At 45.7% G+C, this 19,548-nt stretch overlaps 1 protein-coding gene across 1 annotated transcript in view; it reads right to left on the bottom strand.

The window, feature by feature from the left end:
- Positions 1-16,653: 16,653 nt before the first annotated feature.
- Positions 16,654-19,548, bottom strand: part of LOC147103094 (ephrin type-A receptor 7-like) — a 276,169-nt gene continuing 273,274 nt past the window's right edge. The window contains exons 10-11 of the mRNA XM_085963175.1: positions 16,829-16,890; positions 16,654-16,677 (exon numbers count right to left, since the gene is read on the bottom strand). Of these exons, the coding sequence (XP_085819301.1) occupies positions 16,654-16,677; positions 16,829-16,890 (86 nt within the window). The remainder of the gene's footprint in view (positions 16,678-16,828; positions 16,891-19,548) is intronic.

Raw genomic sequence — 19,548 nt, 5'->3', positions numbered from 1 at the left:
GATGCAAGGCAAAAATCCCTTCCAACTTCTTCATTAATGTGCTTTCAAACCAGTCTTCAGAAGAATGGCCTATACTACACTGTCCCTTCCTCAGAGCAGATATCCTTGTGGCTTCAATGAGTGAGGTTGCTGAATGTGTGATGCTTTGTGCCAAATGGTGGGCTGCTTAGTACTTTCTATCTGCATTTACAAGGAACTGATGGGAGACTCTCCAAATTCATTCCACAGTGGAGACTTGCAATTAATAAACAGAGGAAACTTTCATCAAGTCAGGAGTGTGATGGAATACTCTCCACTTGCCTGGATGAGTGCAGCTCCAACACTCGAGAAACTCGACACCATCCAAGACAAAGCAGCCCATTTGATTGGCACCCCATCCACCACCTTAAACATTCACTCCCTCCACCACCGGCACACCGTGGCTGCAGTGTGTACCATCTACAAGATGCACTGCAGCAACTCGCCAAGGCTTCTTCGGCAGCACCTCCCAAACCCGCGACCTCTTCCACCTAGAAGGACAAGGGCAGCAGGTGCATGGGAGCACCATCACCTCCAAGTTCCCCTCCAAGTCACACACCATCCTGACTTGGAAGTATATTGCCGTTCCTTCATCGTCGCTGGGTCAAAATCCTGGCACTCCCTCCCTAACCGCACTGTGGTAGCACCTTCACCACACGGACTGCAGCCGTTCAAGAAGGTGGCTCACCACCACCTTCTCGAGGGCAATTAGGGATGGGCAATAAATGCTGGCCTTGCCAGCGACACCCACTTCCCATGAACAAATAAAAAAAAATCTGGGCTGGATTGAAACCCAGGTACCAGGGGTTACCAGGGTCAGTTGAAGGATCTCAAAGGGTTAAGGAACATAAATGTTTACAAAGCAATGTCTCATATATTTATAATGTTTCATATTTCTAAGAATGAGGCTGAATAGGAAATAGTGTGATGATTCAAAAGTAGTTTACATTTAACACATAGTTCAATACATTACTACTGAGACAGATTTTACATATACAAGTATCAGGTTAGATGCTGTTAAAATGGAGCAGATGGTAGATGATTAGGGAATCACAATGGGACTGTAATGGCAAAATCTGCATGCAGTAGTTCCATCATCTCCAGTAAAACAGTCCATAAATAAAGCACCATGAACGATCGCACGACCATTCCAGGTCCAATCCGATCAGTGAGATACAAACTCGAGCAAAGCCCCAAGGCTCTGGTTGGCATTTACCTGATGCAGCCATTGGGGATGGCTTTCAGGCTGTCGGGATTGCGTCCCATCTTGTTAAGGATGCTGAGGATCTGTGCAAATTTGGGCCGGTCGTTGCGATCCTTCTGCCAGCACTCCAGCATGAGCTGGTGGAGCCGGGACGGACAGTTCATAGGAGCAGAGAGACGAAAACCTTCCTCGACTGCTTTGATCACCTACAAAGGCAGCACAGGGCGACAGAGTCGTCACTTTAAGATGGAGGTCCGAAGGTCGTGAAAATTTACAATCCGTTGCACAGAGTTTAATCTGTGCCAAATCTACAATAATTCCACAATTCACGTGCTACTAAAATGTTAAATGGTCCCTTTGCACAAAATTCTATCAGACAAAATTATAAGTCTGAATATGCAGTAACAATAATATCCACTTGCTGAGCACACGCTTAGCTGAAAGAAGATTGTACCAGAAAATCCAATTACACTAGAAATAATCAAATATAACATACAGATCTGTGAACGACTACATATTATATCAACCCGTCCTATGGGTGAGGCTGAAAATTCATCCCCAGCCATTTTGTAGAACTCCTGCTTGACTCGAGTGACAATTACACATTCAGCATCCAACTTTGAAACTCACGTCTTGATTGGACATGTCCCAGTAAGGTCGCTCTCCATAGGACATCACCTCCCACATGACTATCCCGAAGCTCCACACGTCGCTGGCTGTGCTGTATCTGTGGTACTGGATGGCTTCTGGAGCTGCCCACAGGACCAAGGCCTTCCCGCCCTGTTTCAGAAAGAGTTGGCAGATGGGGGCTCAGATTTTACACGGCTGAAATCAGATGGCAGAGTCTGCACCAGGGCTTGTCCCTTTGAGATTTTTTTGTGTGTTTGTAAATTATACCAAAGCACATTGTATGTGTGTGGCGTCACTGCAGCAAAAATAAAACATTGCTTGGCTCCTTACGTGAACTGGGAAAAAAAGAAGCATTTACCAGTTTGCTTTTCTCATTAACCCCGTGCCCTTTCAAAACAGTATCCAAAATGCCCACAGCCACACCATGCTGATCGCGGAGCGTGCGTCGGTGTTATAGTAATAGCAATATTACAGAGCACTACGTCAGTGGGCAGTGGAGAACAAAGATGTTCACGACAGTAAGTGCGGAAAACAGTGGAATCGTGGAAGCAGGAACAAGTTACAGTTTTCAGGAAGGAGCTGACTGTTCCTAGTTTAGAAAGTCTAGATGTAAAATTGAGCCTTCGCTTTCTGCTGCTCTGAAGAAATCTTCGGTCTACTTTGCTTTCCCGTGGTCACCTATTACAGTAATAACCTACAGCTGGAGTGCATGTCTGCGCTGGCTAGACTTTTTGGGCTCAACGTTCCCCTTTATGCTAAACGCAGGAGAAAGGCATGTTGTTTTTTTGCACCAATAATTAATGAATCGCAGGAACACTTGCCTTTAAACCAAATGATGTGAGAATGACAGTTTGTTAGCAGCAATGAAAAATTAGCAGTCAATCATCAACCAAATGATCCTTTAACATTGCTCAAGTGGGTAATGAGCCATTAAATATTAAGTAATCCGTTAATCCAGCTGTGGAATGTGCAATTTTTGGTGTATGTGTCTGAACACCACCACAGAAAAAGCTGATTCAACGGCAAGGCCCTTTATTGGGGGAAGGTTTGCATTCCCTCGGGTTCAGAAGGTTGAGGGGTGCTCTAAGTGAGGTGTTTACAATTATAAAGGGATTTGATAGGGTAGACAATTGCTGATCATGCATTTAGAAACATAGAAATATTGAAAAATAGGAGCAGGAGTAGGCCATTCAGCCCTTCGAGCCTGCTCCGCCATTCAATATGATCATGGCTGATCCTCTATCTCAATACCATATTTCCACTCTCTCCCCATACCCCTTGATGCCTTTTGTATCTAGAAATCTATCTATCTCCTTCTTAAATATATTCAGTGACTTGGCCTCCACAGCCTTCTGTGGTAGAGAATTCCACAGGTTCACCACCCTCTGAGTGAAGAAATTTCTCCTCATCTCAGTCCTAAATGTCCTACCCCATATCCTGAGACTGTGACCCCTCGTTCTAGACCCCCCAGCCAGGGGAAACATCCTCCTTGCATCCAGTCTGCCTAGCCCTGTCAGAATTTTATACGTTTCAATGAGATCCCCTCTCATTCTTCTAAACTCTAGTGAATACAGGCCTAGTCTACCCAATCTCTCCTCATACGACAGTCCTGCCATCCCAGGAATCAGTCTGGTGAGCCTTCGCTACACTCCCTCGATGGCAAGTATATCCTTTCTTAGGTAAGGAGATCAAAACTGCACACAATACTCCAGGTGTGGTCTCACCAAGGCCCTGTATAACTGTAGTAAGACATCGTTGCTCCTGTACTCAAATCCTCTTAGCTGGAAGAAGATTGTAACAAAAGGATATCTAAAGAAGGTGGCGAAAGGATTAAACAGATACAGAAAAACTAATTCCTCTGGTGAGGGAATCCAGAACAAGGGGGCACAATCTTAAAACTAGAACGAGGTTGTTCAGGACTGAAATCAGGAGGCACTTTTTCCACACAAAGGGCAGTGGAAATCTGGAACTCCCTCCCAAAAGGCAGTGGATGGTGGTGGTCAACTGGAATCTTCGAGACTGAGATCGACAGATTATTATTTGCTACGGGTATTAAGGGATATGGATGGATAAAAGGTGGGTAAATGGGGTTGAGGTACAGATCAGCCGTGACTTGAATGAATGGTAGAAAGGGCTCGAGGGGCTGAATGTCCTACTCCTATTCCAATGGTCCTGCTATCAATTTGATTGCACTTCGTTGCACCCTCTCCAATATCTGCATGTCTTTCCCATAATAGAATGATCAGAATTGTATGCAATGCTCCAAGTGAGGCCAGACCAGCACTGAGCACAAACTCAATCACTATCTGAATTTCATAATTTTGCATTTGTCCACATTAAATGACATGTGGCACTTTTTGCAGTGGGGCACCCTGATTTATCCGGGACCTTCTGTATTTGCTTAGCCTGCTCGCCGTAGATTGCGAGCCCTCCCAGCTTGGCTCCAGCTGAAAACTCGGAGACCTTTGTTTCTGTCCCCACTTCTAAGTTAATTAAGTATATCGCAAACAGCAATAGCCCCAGCACTGATCCCCAAGGCATCCTACTAGTTACCTCCTTACATGTCGGTCGAGCTCCATGAACACCCACCCCTTTGCTTCTTCTGCTTCGGTCAATTTATAACATAATAACATTTTAAAAATAATGTGGTTAACACAGAGTAGGTGAGTGTTTCCGTGGATTCATAATTGTTAATTTAAGCAGCAAATTAGAGGTGTGTGTATCACTCACGAATAATGCATATTCATAACCAGCGCTGTTTGAACTTTTACTGAAGTGCAACTCAATTTTCACATTGCACAATGCAGGTCATCAGTCTTACAATTAAGTGCAAATTATCTAACAAATAAAAAAATAAAGAATTTCCATGTCGTCTTACACATCATCCACTGGGGGGAAGAAAGAGTGAGAGGTGAGAAGGGAGAAAGGAGAGTGTGAAAAAAACGAAAGAACTAAAGAAAGAAGAACGAAAGGCTTGCATTTATATAGCGCCTTTCATGACCACCGGATGTCCCAAAGCGTCTCAGAGCCTATAAAGTACTTTATTTTTGGAAGTGTAGTCACTGTTGTAATGTGGGAAATGCGGCAGCCAATTTGAGCACAGCAAGCTCCCACAGACAGCAATGTGATAATGACCAAATAATCTGTTTTAGTGATGTTGATTGAAGGATAAATACTGGCCAAGACACCGGGGATAACTCCCCTCTGTTCTTCTTCGAAATAATGCTGCGGGATCTTTTACATCCACCTGAGAGCAAACGTATTGCACTTTTGTGCTCAAGTCTCTGGAGTGGGACTTGAACCCATAGCCTTCTGACTCGGCGGCGAGGGTGCTCCCCACTGAGCCACAGAAGGGAGAGAGTGAGAAAGAAAGAGGGGAGAAAAAGAGCGAGCGAGAAAGAGGGAAAGTAAGAGAAACAGGCAGAGGCAGGCCTAGGGAAGCAGACATGTGGAAGGCAAAATAAAGAGAAGGGTAGCGGGGAGAGTGAGCGAAAGGGAAGGTCTGGTGGTTAAGTGACTGGCCCATTTTGGCTTACTCCAGCTGTGGCTCAGTGGGTAGCACACTCGCCTCTGAGTCAGAAGGTTGTGGGTTCATAGTCCCGCTCCAGAGACTTGAGCACATAAAGCTTAGGCTGATACTCCAGTGCAGTGCTGAGGGAGTGCTGCACTGTCAGCGATGCCGTCTTTCAGATGAGACATTAAACCAAGGTCCCGTCTGCTCCCTCAGGTGGACGTAAAAGATCCCATGGCACGGTTTCGAAGAAGAGCAAGGGAGTTCTCCCCAGTGTCCTGGCCAATATTTATCCCTCAATCAACATAACAAAAACAGATTATCCGGTCATTATCACATTGCTGTTTGTGGCAGCTTGCTGTGCGCAAATTGGCTGCCACGTTTCCCACATTGCAACAGTGACTACACTCCAAAAGTACTTCATTGGCTGTAAAGCGCTTTGAGACGTCCGGTGGTAGTGAAAGGCGCTATATAAATGCAAGTCTTTCTTTCTTTTTACTTCCTAACATTGTGTCTAAAAGTAACATTGACAGGGAAATAAAAAGTGAACACAGGATTGGAACAACAGACAAAATAAATAACAAATGGAACTCCATTTCATTTTATAAATAGCATGAAATGTTCGTACTTATATGCAGTTTACCTCTCCATTACAATCAAGGTTATCAATTCATGTGTATTTTAGATAGCACCCGGCACCAAGGTGCCCGAGACCATTGCTAATGTGGGTGCCACAATAGTACTGGAAGGTGTGTTTAACATGCGGGTCAGCTGTTTGGACCGTTATTCCACTCACCATGGTTGTGAACACAGAGTCCACCTTCTCTTCCTGGGCTTGCCTGAAGCCTGCCACTTTGCACACCAGATTGCTGTTGACCAGGATTTTGTGGGCCGCCAGGGTTTTGTGTATGTAACCCATCTCGGAGAGGTACTTCATCCCAGACGCTATTCCGCACAGCATCCCGATCAGCTGAATAACTGTGAACTGGCCCTCGTGCTTCTGCAGAAACAACCCATCATTTCAAAGTATTATCCCAGCGGATACAGCCAGTAGTATACCTCCGACGGTAGGCAGAACGTAACAGATGCAGCCTTGCATTCACAGCCACCATGTACACCTCCAAATTGGTCTTGGCCTGAGATATTACCCAAGGGGTGGCTTTACTTTGTGGTGGGACAAAACTAGAACACAGAATTTCTTCAGGCTACCAGGGAGCTATGTTTCGGGTTTGATCTCACCTCCAATTGACTTCATCAGACAAGGAGCGAACAAGCAACCAAGCATTTTGAGCCAGGGTCAAAGATTAACAAAGCTCCCCTCCCCCCCCACCCCCGTGGAGACTGGAGCCTGCCTGTCTGCTCCGGATTTATGATTGAATAAACCCAGAGATTAGATGAGGTATGCTAATCAGGCTCTTTATTACCTGTGGTCAGAAAAGTCTGAAACTGCTGCTAGGCATAGCAAGACCACCACTGACCGAAGGTTACCTTTTGCAGACTAGTCCTAAAGTAGAGTCCTTTCTCGTAATATATGTCTTGGCACAACTTTCAAATAAAACGGATCTCCAGGACTACCAATTTTGCTACATTCAGAAGACTCGCGCACTAGATTGCCATCGTCCTGTTAAAGGATCACGTGTTCTTGGATAGTGACAGTAATTTCAGCGCTTGTCCTGCTTTCCCTGGCTTTTTAGCACCGAAGGTTATGGAGAGGGAAGCCATCGCAGCACTTTTAACAGTAGTGAGACCTTTCTTGCAAAACTACAGACGTGCTGTCTTAGTAGAGGGATTTCACTATCTCCATAGATGCTGGAATAGCCTTGTACCCATAGAAAGCAAAAAAAGAAATTGCATTTATGTAGCAAGTTATCACATCTATCAGGACACTTCAAAGTATTTCACATACAATGAATTAATTCCAAGTACAGTCACGGTTGGTATATAGGCAAAAGTAGCAGTTATTTTACACACAGCAAGGCCCACAAAGAGCTCCACCTCCAAGTTACACACCACCCTGGCTTGGACATACATCGCCGTTCCTTTATTGTCGCTGGATCAGAATCTTGGAATTCCCTACCTAACGGCATCATGGGACCACCTCCACCACAAGGTCCGCAGCGGTTCAAGGAGAAAACCCATCCCCTTCGCAGAGCAACTAGGGCTGGACAATAAATGTGGCCTTGCCATCAGTGCCCACACCCCGAGATCAAATGAATTAAAAAAAACAATGAGCTGAATGGCCAGTCAATCTATTTTTGGTGGTGTTGGTTAAAGGAAGAATGTGGGTGAGGATACCAGGAGGGCTCCCTGCTCTTTCCTGAATCGTGCTGTGGGACCTTTAAGATCCACTAGAGCCACCAGAACAGGCAGATGAAGACTCTGCTCAACATCTCGTCCAAAGAATGACTCCATCGGCAGCAAACACTTTCAAAGCCCTGGGCAGGTTGTGGAGGCAGAAAATGAAAGAAAAGGAGAGGAGAAAGAGAGCAAATAAAGACAGGGAAGAGAGGGCTCGAACTATGAGAGAAAAGGAATATTAAATGCCACTTGACCATCCTCTGCAAGCCCACGTGATAGACAGACCTTGTCACTTTTAGTCGTGATTAGGCCTGTGGTAGAAGGTGACACCTCAACAGCTGTAACAGAAGATGAGAAGCAGATGAGAAACGTTGAGTGATGATACAAGGAGAACCACTCTCCTACTGCTAAATGAGAAAATGAAAAACTACATCAGAGGGCAACACATCTGGCTGCTTTTCTACATTTCCCAACTAGCCTAAGCTCACGAGCAACAGTACAAAGGACTAAAAGGAGTGAAAGAGAGAAGCACAGCTGCAATGGGACCTAAAGGAGATAGAAAATCATGTATAAATCAGGAGGGAGGCGCATTGTAGTGTGGTGCTTTGGAGGTTTAACATGCTGGCTCATGGATTGGTGGAAGATGAATCTATATCTGCAATTGCACCAGATGCTGGCTCCTCATCTTAACAATGGTGCAGTGGGAAAGTTCCGATAAAATGCCCGGGATGTCTCAATAAAGAGAGCAGGCAACCCAAAATGTTCAGTGAATGTCCCAGTAGCACACTGACAGGTTTGCTCAGGAACATAGGAACAGGAGTAGGACTTTCAGCCCCTTGAGCCTACTCTGCCATTTGATTAGATCACAGAATCACAGAAACCCCACAGTGCAGATAGAGGCCATTTCGGCCCATCGAGCCTGCACCGACACATATCCCACCCGATCCCCGTAACCCCTACACCAACACATCCCACCCTATCCCCGTAACCCCACGTATTTAATCCCCCTAACACTAAGGGTCAATTTATCATAGCCAATCAACCTAACCCGCACATCTTTGGACCGTGGGAGGAAACCGGAGCACCCGGAGAAAACCCACGCAAACACGGGGAGAATGTGCAAACTCCACACTGACAGGTTTGCTCAGGAGCATAGGAACAGGAGTAGGACTTTCAGCCCCTTGAGCCTACTCTGCCATTCGATTAGATCACAGAATCACAGAAACCCCACAGTGCAGGTAGAGGCCATTTCGGCCCATCGAGCCTGCACCGACACATATCCCACCCGATACCCGATCATGGAGGATCTGCACCTCAACTGCATTCACCCACCTTAGCTCCAGATCCCTTGATACTCTTGCCTAACAAAATTTTATCGATCTCAGTCTTGAAAGTTACAATTGTCCCCCAGCATCCACAGCTTTTTGGGGCAAGAATTCTAGATTCCTACCGGAAACTTTTTTTTATCCGGCACCGACGTGGTGCCGGTTCATCAAAAATTCCGGATAACCGAGAGCTATAGTAAAAGATACGGAGAGCTGAGAGCTCTGTATAAAGCAACAAACCCTGTTGCTTAGCAACAGGTGCCGAACAATGGCCACAAGTTCCAAGTGTCTCTGTTGCTTAGCAACAGCTGCAGCCACACCCTTGTGTGGTGTATGTACCTTTAAGAGCCCCTGTGTACTGTAATGCCGGTAGTGGCCACTCGGGCTATATAAGCCTGTATAGTGTCTTGTATCTTTTAGTTCACCTCCAGACTTTGTTCAATAAACACCTGTAAACCAACTCCTGCATTCCATGTCTCCATTAACACATGGATACAACAGTGGCGACGAATTGGAAACGGACTTACCTGCAATTCAGCAGCACCTCAAGGAGATCGATTCCTCAGACGAAGGTCAAAGAAAAAAAAACTGTGGTTTCACGAGCTAGCCGGGCTGGTGGCAGGTACTGCACTAATCCTTCCTGGGCGGCGGGCTGGGGCTCGATTGGGTGGCTCTGCAGCGGGGCCAAGCAGCGAGTCGGAAGGCGGAGGCAAACAGAGTCGGAGGGTGGAGCACTCGGGAGACGGCCGGCGCTGCAAAGCAGGTCGGCGTTCGGACCAAGCAGAGGGAGGGAAAAGTCCCAGAGAGTCCGGCGGGAACGAGTCTCCAACTATTAAAAATATCTGTGTAAATAAAAACCGCGGAGAACAGCGTTGTCAGCAGTGGCAGCGGCGGGAAAGCGCGGGAGCGCCATTTTTTTTCGGCAGGGAAGAAAGGAAAGCGCGGGAGGCGCCATTTTTTATTTTCAGGATGCCTAAGACTGGCAATATTACTGCTTTCGATGGTGATATAGAGGATTGGACCACATATGTGGAAAGAGTGGAGGTATATTGCACAGCGAATGAAGTAGAGGATGATAAAAAGGCATCGGTACTTCTAAATCTGATGGGCGCAAGGACATATGGGCTGTTACGAAACTTAATCACTCCAGCCAAACCGAGGGACAAGAATTTTAAGGAGATTGTTGATACCCTACGGGAGAACTTAAACCCAACACCGCTGCTGATAGCGGAACGATTCAAATTCTTCAGGAGGAATCAGCACAAGAATGAAAGTAACGCTGATTACCTCACCGAATTAAGAAAGCTGTCAAAGCACTGCCAATTCGGGGCAGGACTGACAGATTCTCTACGAGACAAATTTGTCTGCGGTCTCCTAAGTGAAGGAACACAAAAAAGGCTACTTTCTGAGAAAGATTTGACACTGGACAAGGCTTTCAGTGTGGCTGTATCATACGAAGCAGCAGCAAGAGGAGCTGCAGAGATACAGCAAAAGCCACAGGACTTCGGCACCCATGAAATGACACGGGGTTTCGAGAGATGTTATTGCTGCGGCAGATCCACCCATGACCAGAGGGACTGCCGGTTCAAGGACAAAGCATGAAGGCAATGCGGAAAGATGGGACACATTGCACGTGTATGCCGATCTGGAAACAAAAAATCCACTGACAGGAAAAAAATCAATAAGGAAAAGTACAGAAAGGTACAAATGATGACGGACAGTAGCTCCGAAGACCAGAAGAGCGATAGCGACTCCGGAAACAAGAGACTAAGCTGTCTCAAATTACATAATGTAATTGCCAAAGAAGATTACCAGACCATTTGGGTTACCCTCATGATAGCGGGGTCCCCAGTTAAAATGGAGCTAGATACAGGATCAGCTCTGACCATCATAAGTCGACGGGATTACGAGCGGCTATTTCCGCATATACCTTTGAAAGACACATCCATTATCTTGAAGACATATACGGGGCAGAAAGTATACCCCAGAGAGAAAATAAGGGAGCCTGTTGTATACAACAGCAAGGAAATACAGAAGTTGTATTTATACGTTCTGCAAGATGGTGGTCCACTGCTGTTGGGACGTGAATGGATCAGGAAGATACGTTTAGACTGGCACTCCATTCAGGCACTGACAGTGACCAGTAAGAAAAAAAATGATGATGACGTCAAACCTGAACGATTAAAAGACATCTTGGCCAACGCCAAAGAAGTGTTTCAACAGGAACTAGGAACCTTGAAAGGCGTCACCGCCTCAATAAAAGTGGAAGATGCGGCAATTCCCAAGTTTTTTAAGGCAAGGCCGGTGCCATACGCAATTCGTCCAGCAGTCGAAGCAGAGCTGGAGAATTTGGAAAAGGCAGGCGTGTTATCCAAGATAGATTGGAGCGAGTGGGCAACACCCATCGTCCCGGTCATGAAGAAAACGTTGAATAATGATAAACCTGAAGAACAGAAAAAAATTCACATCTGTGGGGACTTCAAGGTGACTGTAAACCCGGTCCTTCACACGGTACAGTATCCTCTTCCGAGGATAGAAGATATTTTCGCCTCACTATCCGGAGGGAAACGTTTCACCAAAATTGACTTGGCACAGGCATATCTACAGATGGAGGTTGAGGAGGCCTCCAAAAAGTATCTCACGATAAACACACACAAAGGCCTGTACCAGTACAATCGACTGGTTTTCGGAGTAGCATCAGCTCCAGCTATCTGGCAAAGAGCTATGGAGCAAGTCCTGCAAGGGATTCCGGGGACTCAATGCTACCTAGACGACATCCTTGTAACAGGAGAAAACGACAACGAGCACCTTGCCAATTTGGAGCAGGTGTTCACTAGGCTGAGAGAACGGGGCCTACGAGCAAATCGCACCAAGTGCGAATTTTTCCAGAAAAAATATCATATTGTGGCCATATAATTAACGAAGAAGGGTTGCATAAGTCACCTGAAAAAATTGAAGCGGTCATAAAAGCCCCAGCACCTGAAAATGTCTCACAATTAAGGTCGTTCCTGGGATTGATAAATTACTATCCTAAATTTTTACCGAACTTGTCAACTGTTCTGCACCCTCTTAACGCACTGCTACAAATGGGAGTAATTTGGAAATGGAGCGAAGACTGTAAACATGCCTTCCATAAATGCAAAGGCTTGATCACGTCCAAGGAAGTGTTGGCTCATTACAACCCATCACTGCCAATCAGACTGGCATGCGATGCATCCCCTTACGGCGTAGGAGCGGTATTATCGCATAGATTCCCTGATGGCTCGGAGCGGCCGATAGCTTTTGCGTCACGCTCATTAAACTCAGCTGAGCGTAACTATGCCCAGATCGACAGGGAAGCACTCAGCCTGGTATGGGGAGTGAAGAAATTCAACCATTACCTACACGGACAAAAATGTACCTTGTTGACTGACCATCAACCCCTCGTCTCCATATTCAACCCTAAAAAGGGCGTTCCCATTATGACAGCGCAAAGGCTACAGAGGTGGTCCCTTTTCCTAGGGGCACACCAATATGACATAGAATACAAAAGATCAAAACAGCATGGGAATGCTGACGGTTTATCGCGTCTACCGTTGCCAGCGGTAGAAGAGGCACCTACAGTGGACCCAGTGGAGATGTTCCACTCAACCATAGTGGAATGTCTACCAGTAACAAATTCTACCATTGAAAAGGAAACAAGGAATGACCCGACTCTCTCACGAGTCTACGATTTAACGGTGAAGGGATGGCCAGCACATGGCAAACCACTGTTGCCAGCATTCTCGCAAAGAAGAGAACAGCTGTCAGTGTGCCGAGGAACCTTGATGTGTGGATCCAGAGTGGTGATTCCACCCAAACTCCAGGATAAAGTGCTAAAGGAGCTTCACGAGGGGCATCTGGGTGGAGTGAAAATGAAGAACCTAGCCAGAGCGTTTGTGTGGTGGCCAGGTATCGATGGAGACATCGAAGAAATGACCAAGAGCTGTCTAGGATGCCAGAAGGTCCAAAACGCCCCACCACAAGCCCCTCTACATCCATGGGAGTGGCCCTCATCTCCATGGCAAAGGGTACACATCGACTTTGCTGGTCCATTTATGGACTCAATGTTCTTAATCGCGGTTGACGCACACTCCAAGTAGCCGGAGGTAATAAAGATGTCCTCCACCACCACGGTAAAAACCATCACAGTATTAAGGATCATATTTGCCAGGAATGGGCTGCCTGAACAGATCTGTTCTGATAATGGACCGCAATTTGTGTCCGAAGAATTCAGGAAGTTCTTAAAAAACAATGGGGTTAAGCACTACATGTCCGCCCCATACCATCCTGCCACCAATGGATTAGCTGAAAGGTTTGTCCAGACCTTCAAGAAGGCCATAAAGGCCATGGGTAATGAAAACATAAATCTACAACATAAGGTAGATAACTTCTTGTTTGCATACAGGAATGCAACACATGTGGTTACAAACCAAACTCCTGCCATGATGTTTTTCAATAGAAGACTAAGATGCCGGCTGGATTTAATCAAGCCAAACATCAGAAGGGATGTAGAGAACCGGCAATTTCAAGGCATGAATGAAAGGCCAACTAGAACCTTCCAGATAGGTCAACAAGTTTTGGCCCGGGACTACCGTACTGAGAAATGGCAGCCTGGAACTATTTGCACACGACTAGGACCATTGATGTATACCGTGGACATTGGAGAAAGCATAATAAGGCACCACGCTGACCAGATCATAGAGTCATCCGAACAGGGACAACCAACACCACAACTCTATACGCCTAATGATGAAGCAGAGATACCCATAGTATCTACCTCCGATCCGGTGATACTGGAACCAGATGAGCCCGACACTGGCATTCAAGCCGAATCGACCTTGCCAAAAGAACCTACTACACCACCAAAAACTACTACACCACCGAGGCGTTATCCGGACCGAGTCAGGAAGCCTCCAGAGAGACTGACTTATAATTGATTAACTGCAGCAAATGTGTAGATTATTGTTCTTGTAAACATGTTAATTAATGATTACTTAAAATGTTATGTACTGGTTGTCTAAAAGGGGAGGAATTGTGGTGTCTGTGTGTTATAGTGATAATTACTACACAGACTACAAGAGTAAATTCAACAGGTCTTTACTGGTTGGAGGTAGGGACTATACTGAATACAATATTACTACACAGTGCTTATATACCGGTGTGGTCACCACCGGTATTACGTATACAGCAGCCAGAGAAAGTAGTACATCTCTTAAGGTGGAACAGGCTTAAGTTCTCTTAAGGTGGAACAGGTTACATACACCACAGTGGCCACTCGGGCTATATAAGCCTGTATAGTGTCTTGTATCTTTTAGTTCACCTCCAGACTTTGTTCAATAAACACCTGTAAACCAACTCCTGCATTCCGTGTCTCCATTAACACACGGATACAACACCTTGCACAACAACAGATCGAGGAAGGCAAGTACAATATGAAGTAAAACTTACCTGAACCTACTCCTGAATTTTGCCGGTTAACCGAGATTTCCGGTTATTTAGGTGCCGGTAAATCAAAAGTTTCCTGTACCCTTTGTGTGAAAAAGTACTTCCTGATTTCCCTCCTAAATGGCCTAGGTCTAATTTAAAGATTATGTCCCTTCATTCTTCATTCCCCCACCAGAGGGAATAGTGTCTCTCGATCTACCCTATCGTATCCTTTTAACATTTTAAACACCTCAATCAAGTTCCCCCTCAATCTTCTATACTCAAGGGAATACAAGCCAAGTTTATGCAACCTATCTTCATAAGTTAACCTTCTAAGCCCCGGTATCATTCTGGTTGATCTGCACTGCACCTCCTCCAAGGCCAATATATCCTCCCTGAGGTGCGGTGCCCAAAACTGAACACAGCGCTCCAGATTGGGTCTGACCAAGGCTCTGTGCAACTGAAGCATCATTTCCTCCCCTTTGTATTCCAGCTGCCCTAGAGATAACACATTGAGACATTCCATTAGCCTTGGTGGATACTTGAGAGGAGGTCTCCAGGCCCATTTGGCAGGGAAGATGATGCCAGACAAGGGGAGATTCCACAAAGGGAAAAAGAAATAATGTGAAACAAATTGCTGAAGAATTAATTAAATAGGTGTGGGGGAGCTCAGATTTCATTTATTGAAAGATTTGTAATGTATATAGGTGTACATATACTTCAACTAAAATGTTTCAGATAAACTGAATATTGCCCTAAAAATAATGGCCTTGAGAGAAGATGGAGCAATGGAAGAGAATGAGACTGCCAACTGGTGCCAGCACTTGATACAAGTTGCTTTATCAAAATGATCCTTCGACCTAATGAGGGGAAGCAAACTCAATTAGAGACCACGACAAATGAGCCTTGCTCTGCTCCATAATTGCCAGATGTTAAACTGAGGCCTGTCTGCTTGCTCAGGTGGTAATACTGAAAGAGCAGAGAGTGCTCCCAGAGCCCTGGCCAACTCTTCTCATTCACTCAGTTGCTACTAGTGAGATCTTGCTTCGTGCACATTGGCTGTTCCAAAGTAGTCCATTGGCTGTAAAGCACTTCGAATGTTCTGAGGATACGATAAAGGTGCTGTGTAAAGGCAAGTTTTTTTTCTTTCTTCGTCTTTACATTCTTATGACAGCCTAACAGATTTTATTTTGCAATCCTTTTAAAGGGTAAATGTATTCTACTTCTTTGTCCTGTAAAGCTAAATTTCGCGAAGAGGATTGTGTCTGTACTTTCACCTCGGTGACCCTGGTGATTGTGTTCAATCATTAATGCAATGTGTTTGCTGTAAAGTGGTTCTGCCAGCTCGCACAGCAGGGGAGATAGTATTTGGGAGCAGACATTGGTATTCCTTCACAATACAGACACCACACAGATTCGGTATAGTGCATACGTGATGGCTCTCTTGGTGGTTCAGCAAGTTTACCCAGTGAGCAGCTGAGCCATAGATTCCAGGGAAGTCCCAAGTTTTCAGCTGCAGTCTGCACCAATTGAGCTTTCGTCAGACTGGGCGGTGACACAAACTCTGTAAGTAACCTCCGCACCCCTGGGTTAGAGAGGGGGAAACCAGCTGTGGTCCCTGCTCCCGATACTCGCCTGCTCCTGATCACCATCACTTTCCATTCCACAAAGCGCACACCGTGTGGATGCTGTGTAGAGACAGGATCAGGCATGGTTGTGTTACGCTTGTGGCGAGAATAGCCAGCCAACACTCACCGTCGGGGCTCACCCGTGGGGAATGGCCACGTCGGCAAGATTCCAGAGCTCTGGCAGTGGGTGAGCTTTGATGGTGAGCGTCAGCAGGATTTTTGACAAATGGGAGCGATCACAACTGAGCCCTCACCTGCCCCTCATTCAATGTCAACACACGTGCGCCTCCAGCGAGGGCCGCGGCGCGCAATCGAGAGCAGGGCCCTGCGGATTTTCCTCTTCACGACCCAGGGACACTCAGGCCAGTTGCAGCATCCCTATTGTTGTGAAATCAGTAAACTCAGCAGGCCAAGGGCTGAACCGGAGACCTTCCTGGCTCGCAAGACTCATCAACTGACAGAGCAAACTTGCTGAGCCCAGCAAAGGGAAGCTACACTACTCCCAAGCTCAGGCTACTCTGAAAAACATGCCAGGAGATAAGCAAGAGACGCCAGGGATTCTCCCTTCTGCTTCCCCATCCATCCTAGCGGGAGTTACTCCATATCCACTTGGTGCTTCTTCAGGTAAGATGGGAAACTCAAGAGTGCGAGGGAATCACACCTTGCCTCATTAATACACGGTGCTGCGGATTGCTGCTTGGATGCAAATGCTATCCATTTTTGGCAGCTATTTGTCTTAAAAACGGGTCAAATAAATCGGACGGCTTACCCTCAAGAAGGAGTCCAACACTGCGTTTCCCATGTATTCAACTACAATCATCATGGGTTTACCTGCAAATGGTGAATCACAGTGTTAATGATCTTAGAGTATAACACTGCAGAGCGCACACTGAAAAATTGAAGATACAGTACTGGACAAAAGCATTTTCCATTTACAAATTGCAGGGTCCAGCTGACAGTCAAATGCATCATTGTAATGAGTTTACAGTCACAGCAAAAATAAATGCATGTAAAAATTATACAATTTTTAAAAATCAAGGACACCTAAATATTTTGTACATTCTGGGTGACATTCTATCTTGAAGCACATTATAAACCAGGTACCTGAGCACATGTGTTAAGTTCACTGATTATATTCTGCATTGCAGCTACACACAAACAACGTCACGAGTGAAACAAGGTTCGGGATGTCGGGTCTGCATTTGGTATTGGTTTAAAAATCACAGAACATAAACATTTTTCAAGAGATTTATTGGTAAAAGGGGAAGGTGTGCATTAATTGTGGATTTTAGGACAATGATTTGAATAATCCAACCAGTCAGTGGGTAGCACTCTCGCCGCCGAGTTAGAAGGTTGTGGGTTCAAGTCTCCTGCTGGAGGCTTGAGCACAAAAATCTAGGCTGGCACTCCAGTGCAGTACTGAGGAAGAGCTGCACTGTCTGAGGTGCCGCCTTTCAGAGGAGACGTTAAACCGAGGCCCCGTCTGCCCTCTCAGGTGGACGTAAAAGATACCATGGCACTATTTCAAAGCAGGGGAGTTCACCCCGGTGCCCTGGCCAATATTTATCCCTCAATATGTGGGAGCTTGCCGTATGCAAATGGTTGCCGTGTTTCCTACATTACAACAGTGACTACACTTCAAAAGGTACTTAATTGGCTGTAAAGAGCTTTGGGACATCCTAAATTCGTGAAAGGCGCCATATAAATGCAAGTTCTTTCATTCTTTGATGAAATATTTTTCATTCTTTTTTCCCTAATCGCTTCTATCAGTAGTGCTCTATGGCCGAGAACCTTCACGGCCATTCTTCTAGGTCTGTGCTGATGTGGCGCTTTATTCAGTCATTGAGAATGGCCTGAGTGACTTGTCCTTCGAATCTCTGCTCATTCCCTGTTAGAAGGCAGATTCCCCAGCAGCACAGCCAATGCTGAAAGACTGACCACGGGCAGGAAGCCACACTGACCGCAATGCAACTTTCTTGACTAACCCCAATATATCTCTCAACTTACCAGCAGTAATTACTGAAGTAAACACCTGAAAAAGATCTTTCATTGACCAGGTTTATGTAATTAAGTCTCGTGTCTAGAGCAAGACTACAGTGGGTGAAAGTGTATGCCACACATATAAAATATGTGTTACACTTCCAGACTGTCCATCACACATAGAATCACAGATGTTATAGGATAGAAATAGGTCAATAAGGCTGCGCTGGTGTTTTTCTCTACATAATCCACTCACCTGATTGCTCCCCATATTCTTTAATATACCTCTTTTTCGGAGCAGCTGTTTTAATTCCCTTTTAAACCATATATCAATATATCTAAAGTGAGGAAAGGACCAACAATCGAAATACGACAAGCAAGTGCAATTTAACACTGACCAAATCTCAATGGTATGAATTCACTTCCTTAAATTTTCAAAATGGGAACAGCACCATTTAGATATTTAAAAGAAACACAAGGGAGATAAATCCACTGACAGAAATCCTGGAGACTTTGCCACTGCCTAGGATTACCAGGTCACTGCAGCATTTCAATCTTAAACAATATTGACCTACTGAGTCTGCACTGAACCTTCAAGGAGAGCAGTAAAATAACTAAAGCTAACTAGAAATCTTATTTTAGTGTACTGGGAGAATGGTGATTAAAATCCCATACAACATACTTTTTCTGAATGTATTTTACAACAGCCCGTGTTTGAACCAATGCAGAAGTCCTGTCAACAATTGCTCGGTGGCAGAAAACCATTCTCTTGTAAGCTGCAAAATACATAGGGACTCGAGCAGTGGACTCAGAGATCCTGCCTGCACTTTTCCCCCACGCTGACTCCTGTTATCTCAGGCATGCCGTCATTGCGAGGACGAGCTGTCTACCAGGGACATGGAATGGATAGTCATCCTGGGCAATATTCCCTCTTTTTTTTTTTTGGGTGCACGGCCCCTTTAAGGGACTGCGCGGCCCATTCACACAGTTTCAGGATGTGCGAAACATGACATTGAAAAAGCTGGTCCCGGGCTGCGCGGGACAGGCAGAGAGGTGCGTGGCCGACCTTATGGAGAACGTTGATCCTGGGCCATTCTCACAGGCCTCCCAGTGGGCGGAGGTCTGGATTGAAGGCTTTCTGGCACCCTCTTGATCACAGTGAAAGGTAAGAGAAAAAGAGAGAGAGGAGAATGTAAATGTGTACGGGAAATAGAAAGGTATTCTGAGGCGGGATTATTTTTCCACCGAGTACAGTGCTGCGTACGGTTCAGGAGTGTTGGCAGTACGTTGGAATCTTATCTGAGTGGGCATTCTTTGTGTGGGCCTGGATGACGAATGCTGGCAGGCTATTGGACCTCAAGAGTCATTCATCACAAGCAACCATGATCCTATCCTCACTCAAGGTCACCACAAATGTACTTCTAGCAGAGATTGCTGGATAGCAAGAACAGTGATTAGTTTTCTCCTATTCCCAGCCTGGCAACGTGGATGCCATTTGTACTGGGCCCA

Source organism: Somniosus microcephalus, chromosome 20 (genome assembly GCF_052327205.1).
Source record: "Somniosus microcephalus isolate GS21.2 chromosome 20, FLI_Smic_1.0, whole genome shotgun sequence".
Lineage (NCBI taxonomy): Eukaryota > Metazoa > Chordata > Chondrichthyes > Squaliformes > Somniosidae > Somniosus > Somniosus microcephalus.
Note: the sequence above shows the minus strand (reverse complement) of the source record. Positions and strands in the feature narration are given on the sequence as shown.